At 42.2% G+C, this 6,000-nt stretch overlaps 1 protein-coding gene across 1 annotated transcript in view; it reads left to right on the top strand.

Moving 5' to 3' along the window:
* Positions 1-257: 257 nt before the first annotated feature.
* The window catches only part of WASL (WASP like actin nucleation promoting factor), a 61,980-nt gene continuing 56,237 nt past the window's right edge, over positions 258-6,000 (top strand). Inside the window, exon 1 of the mRNA XM_060633012.3 lies at positions 258-494. Coding sequence (XP_060488995.1) covers positions 378-494 — 117 coding nt within the window. The 5' untranslated portion in view covers positions 258-377. The remainder of the gene's footprint in view (positions 495-6,000) is intronic.

Raw genomic sequence — 6,000 nt, 5'->3', positions numbered from 1 at the left:
GGTCTCGTCCGCCCCCGCTGCCATGTTGGATTGTGCGGCCGCCACCGCCGCCGCCGCTGCCGCCGCCGCCGCCGAAGAAGGGTTGGAGGAGGAGTTGGGAGTTTAGCGCAGTCGCCGGAGTACAAGGACAACGACCATCCGGCCAGAGCCTCGCCGGGCGGGAGCTGGGAGCTTCCCTTTCTCTGTGCGGCCTGCCGTTGGCTCCTCCTTCCCGTGGCCTCCTCCTCCCCGTGGCCTCCTCCTCCTCCCCGCGCCCGAGGAGCTGCGAGATGCTGCGCCTCTGATTCCCCTCCTCCCGCCCCTGTCACCGAGAGGGGAAAGAGCACTCGCCTACTCTCCGGAGACGGCCCTGGACTCGCAACCCAGCCGGCGAAACCATGAGCTCCGGCCAGCAGCAGCCGCCTCCACCGCGGAGGGTCACCAATGTGGGGTCCTTGCTGCTCACCCCGCAGGAGAACGAGTCTCTCTTCACTTTCCTCGGCAAGAAATGTGTGGTCAGTGGCCGAGACCCGCGTCGCCACCCCTGACGTTACCTCTCGGGCCCGGGCTTGTGGGCCGGGAAGTGGGAGTGGGGAAGAAGGCGGGAGCGGTGCGGGGAGGGTCCGGCTCCCGGCCAGGCCTCCAGCCAGCCCGGCTCCCCGGGTGTTGGGCAGTGCCGGCCGGGGCGGCCGGACACCGCCTCCCGAAGTTGCCCGTGAGCTGGGAAGTGTCACCTCTGCAGGCCTGCCCTGGAACCCTGCCTGGCCGGGCCCAGGTCTGCGCCCTAGCTACTGGTTCAAACTTTGCTCCCAGGCCACAAGGGGATTTTATTCTTGCACGAGCTCCTCGATCTTAAAAACCGGGCCTCTGTACCGGCCCTCGCTTCACCTCCTGCCGCTTGATCTGGGGAGGGGGGGGGACCTCCTTTCACAATGGCAGAGGTTTCAGGAGTGAGTAGGTCGAGGAATGAAGCCCAAATATGAATGAAGCGGACCGGAATGTTGTTTTTAATCCCCGTTTAGGATCTCAGGAGGGGGTGAAGTCTAGTGCATCGGTTCAGAATGAGAGCAGGAAATGCTTCTGCTCCCCATTGCAGAGAAACAGCGTTTATTTCTCCAGCAATCTCGACCAGGCCTGGTTTCTGCTCTCCTCCCCACTGATTTTTTTTTTTTTTTTTTTTTTTTTTGCATTGGTGGGAGGAGGTGCTGTTCTCCCCACAACCATGCGCAGGGGAACCGCAATCTCTAGTAGTTCTTGGCCTTTTGGGGCCTGAGAGTGATTCTTAGGTTGGTGCTGTGCGGCCTGTTCCAACCCCAGATGGCTGGTTGGGAGCAAGCAGTTCTGCTGTGGGAAGGGGAATGTGTGTTGTTGACGGAAGCATTCATTACATTGGCTGCTGGCACTTCTGGGGGTGGGGAGGTTCTGCTCTGTGGTGTAGGCCTTGTCAGGCTGCATCTGACTGCGGTGGCTGGGTTGGACCCTGGCTGATTTTGTTGAAACGCTGTTGGGGTTCCTTTCTCCCCTCTTTGCGTGTTAGCACCTGCACAGCATGTGCCACAGGAACCCGGGGAGCGCCGACTGAAATGTCAGCAGAGCAGTGCAAAGTCACAACTGTTGTTAGCAGTGCCCAACTGGGCTACACCTGCTTGTTTAAGAGGTTAGGATTGGACAGTTTCTGGAAAGTTACCCTATGAGTTAATCGTTAACTTTATAGGAATCAACCTCTTGTATCCTGTTGGAGATTGAATTATTACATTTAATTCAAATGTGTTTTACATTTTACTGATAAGAATGAAATAAGACGACTGGCTTAATATCAGTATTTTGAGAAATAACTTTAAAGATAACCAAGCCCCCTCCCCCCCCCCCCCTTTTAAACAAATGAGAAAACGGAGCCAGTGAACCCTAAGTCACACATCAATTTAGGAATGTAACCAAAACTAGAAACCAGGACTCCTGATGCCTAGTCTCTTGTGCTTTCCACTACATCATGTTGTTTCAGAATGGTTTCTTCCCTTGTTACTGATTTGTTTCAAAAAGTGGTGCTAAAGGAATTATCACTTTTTTTCCCCACCAAAACCTGATAAAATTAGAGTGTAAGATTCTTAAAGCAGCACCAATTTTTGTATATTTTTGATTTATGAAAATCTCCAGGTTTTCAAATGTTACATTATTTGCAAATGAAAAATTTTAAATTTTGCCAGTTTATTTACATTTGCTATGAAATCTGTGTCAGAAAGGAAGTAGTTGTATTGTTTGACATACCAGACACATTAACTTTAGGCAGGAAGGACATTACATTTAAACGTGAGTACACCGACTGATTGCTTTATGCTTACCTGTAATGTTTCCTCGTTTCAGAATGAAAGATCTGAAAGAATACTGTGATTGAGAAAGAGAGCTTTCTTTCTGGTTAGCTTAAGTGGATTGCTGAATACGCTGTCCGTATTCAGTGCCCAATATCCTTATGTTGTCTCTTACTAGTCACCTTTACCTTTTGAATTTCTGTCATTTAAAATCACACTCTTTAGTGGCCTGCTCTTGTGATATGAAATTTTTTGTGAAGATTAATATTCGAAGTCTCCAGTTCTTTGAGAGTAAAGTAAGAAAGATTGTTTTAAAAAAAAAATTTTTTTTTAACATTTATTTATTTTTTGAGAGACAGAGAGCACAAGCATGGGAGGGAGGGGCAGAGACTCTCCCTGTGGGGGAGAGGACAAGTGGGGGACCACAAGTGGGAGACACAGAATCCGAAACAGGCTCCTGGCTCTGAGCTGTCAGCACAGAGCCTGACGTGGGGCTTGAACTCATGAAACAGGAGATCATGACCTGAGCCGAAGTCGGGCGCTTAACCGACTGAGCCACCCAGGTGCCCCCGAACGATTGTTTTTTGAACAATCCTTTTTTTCCTCTTTGCCCACTGTGTGGCTTTTTGTAGTTTAAAATAATAGTGAAATACATTGTCTTATAAAAAGAAAAAGTCAAAAGTCAGACCAAATTTGTTAGGGAAGAAGTGTATTTAGAGCTCTAACTAAGAATTCAAGAAATGAAACAGTAGTTATAGGCCCAGTTCTGGAGGAGCTGCATTCCTTCTGTGACTCAACACATATATATTGAGTAACTAAATGTTGAGGTCAAAATCAGGGTTGATGCCTGCCCTCAAGGAGCTTACTGTGTCTAAAAAGGGAAACAAATGTGTAAGCTGATGAGTAAGTCAGTACTTCAGAGTGATGTGTAGGAGGCTGCATGTCTCAATGGAAAATGTCTTCGCTTTGTAGTCAGCACACCAGAGTTCAAACTCAGATGGTCACTTACAACAAGTTTTTGTTTTTTTTTTTTAAGTCTTGTTTTTAACTCCCTGTGGTAGAATTGGTTTTCTTATTTCTAAAATAGGGATTCTGTCTTATGGAGTAGTTTTGTGGATTAGAAGGACCATACGTAAGTATATGGATGTTATTTTTTGTAAAAGTTTAGGAGATTAAAAGAGAATAGTGGGAGAGCGGATGAGTGAGAGTTTTTTAGAATGGGTGATACCTGAATATTTAAGATTGGTAGGTAACTCCCAGGTGGATGAGAGGAATGAAACAGCTTGGAAAGTTGGGACCTACTAATAGTTTGTTATGGAGCAAGGAGAGTTTCTGCCTAGGTTCTCAAACTTAGGTATGCATTAGAAATATTGTGGAGATTGCAAATACTGCTAGGTCGAATCTCTAGATAATATTCAGTAGGCCTGAGGTGGAACTCAGGCATTTCTATTTTTAGTAAGGTCAACAGGAGACTTTAACATATATCACAGTTTGAGACTCACTGCTGAAGTTTACTGTTTTCTGATAGGGTATTCCTGAAACACATTTGACATGTTAATATGTTTCCCTTCAATCTTGGATGTATATTTTGTGAGTTAAGATTAAATTAAAACGAAGTTGGGTTTTTTTGTTGTTGTTTTACTACAGATTTTCTCTAACCTGTTAAGATATCAATGTGTATTTCATAGATGTCAGAGAGATACAGTTGAGGAAGTATTGCACTAGTTAGTGGGGGACCACAAGATCAGATACAACTTTTAGAAAGTTTGGGAGAAAGGTGAAAGCACTATAGAAGGCAGATTGAAGGTAGTAACAGTGGAGACAAAGGAGATCGGGTAGGTATTTACGGCAGTCCCCATAAGATATGATGAGGGCCTGAATTAAGGCATTGCTGGTGGGAATTCCAGGACATTTAAAAAGTCTCTAGTAGGATTTCATTCCCCTTGCATATAGCAGGTGAGGGATGAGAATTGGGTTAAAGACAGGTGTAACCACCAGCAGAAAAAGGATGCAGAAACATACATACTTCACTAAATGGAAATATGTCTGTATATTAAACTCTAGATTGGTGATTGGTTTCATGGAAGAAGTGAATCTTAAGTAAATCTATTTTGCCACAGTTTAAAAAATAGATTTTGTGAAAGTTGAGGTTTCATTTGAGTTATATGTGATATGTCAATATATGTTATATACTTTTATCTAAATAGTTCTGATGCAATTCATTAGTTGGTAGTATTTTCTTAGAACAGTTAAGAAGAGTTAAAAACAAGATCGGGTCTTGTTTTGTAGTTAGTTTTGTTGTTTTTCATGTACTGTGATTTAGCTTACTTTCTCTAGAGTATATGCCATCTTGCCAAGTGGAGTTTAATATATATAGTGCTGAATAAGTAAGAAATTAAGGATTGGGAAAAATAAAACCTCATACTACCTCTCTACAACCATCTGTGGTCCAAATGGATTAAGTTGGTAATGTTGACTGATGCTTTTCTCTGACACATTCAACTAGTTTGTTTATTTCAAGATTTAGTGGTGCATAAAAAACCATTTTTATTAACCATCTTTAATCTTTATTTCTTTTGATTCCTGAGCACTTGTTTTAACCTACTTATATTCTTTCATTAGATTTTTTATTTTCTCACCCTATATATAATTATGGAAGATTAGATCTTATACCTACGTAGTCTTCTATGATTTTTATAATATCTAGCATACAGATCACTGAATACTTATTAATTATAGTTGCTAACTCATTTATTCCCTACGAGCTCATTCAGCATTTCTCATTGCTTGATCACGTTGTTAAAATCTTCAATTTCTGATGCAAGTTTTATCTGGACTTAAATCTTCCTTTATAAGAACAATGTGGTTTAAGTCAGCTGCTGAACTAATAATATAGGTGGTAAGAGTAGCTGTCCAACTGTTACTTTGTTTCTGTTCTAAATTCTTAAATAGGTTTACAGGGAGAGGTGCCTAGATGGATCATTGTTTTGATGAAGGCCTGAGTTAAGACAGCATTGCTGGGAAGTTAGGGCCGAGAATGTATTTCACCTTGAGTATGGAAAGAGAAAAAAGGTTAACATTTGGGATTTGGAATATGCAAAACTGAAAGGGCAACCTTGTATAGAGGAAAAAGGTGAGTATAAAAGTGTCTTGTCTGGTAGACTATAAATAGGAGGAGATTTAGAAGAATACAGCAGATCTGGGCTATAAATCCCCTATTTCTTGTTATTCTTAGCTTATAATATAGGGAAATTTCTCAACCAGTAAGAGCCTTAGTGTTTAGATTTGTAAGATGGGCTTGCTTAAGGGTTTCAGAGAATAATGCTATAATGTATATAGAGTGTTCTGGCTGTTTGGAGAAGCATGTGAAAAAATGGTATAAAGATTTTTAAAACGTTTTTAGTTTAAGTGTTAGATTTAACAGTTATAGTGAACTAACTTGGTTATTTTACAGACTGATTCAAAGTTGAGGTTTAAAAGAGTAGATAGAGTTGGGCTTCATTATAAATTAGTCTCTTTAGGACTTTATAGAACCCAGCATTAGTATAGAGGTCACTTTCACTGTAAAGATGGGAAGCAAAACAAGTTCATACATTCTTGTCCACAGTAATATATATTGTTAATTGTAAATATAACTCTTAATCGGTGTGTGACTGAACAATCTAATATTTTTAAGTGGTTAAGTATTGTTTAGTAATTAGGAAACGTTTAGTAT

Source organism: Panthera onca, chromosome A2, assembly GCF_046562875.1.
Source record: "Panthera onca isolate mPanOnc1 chromosome A2, mPanOnc1 haplotype 2, whole genome shotgun sequence".
Lineage (NCBI taxonomy): Eukaryota > Metazoa > Chordata > Mammalia > Carnivora > Felidae > Panthera > Panthera onca.
Note: the sequence above shows the minus strand (reverse complement) of the source record. Positions and strands in the feature narration are given on the sequence as shown.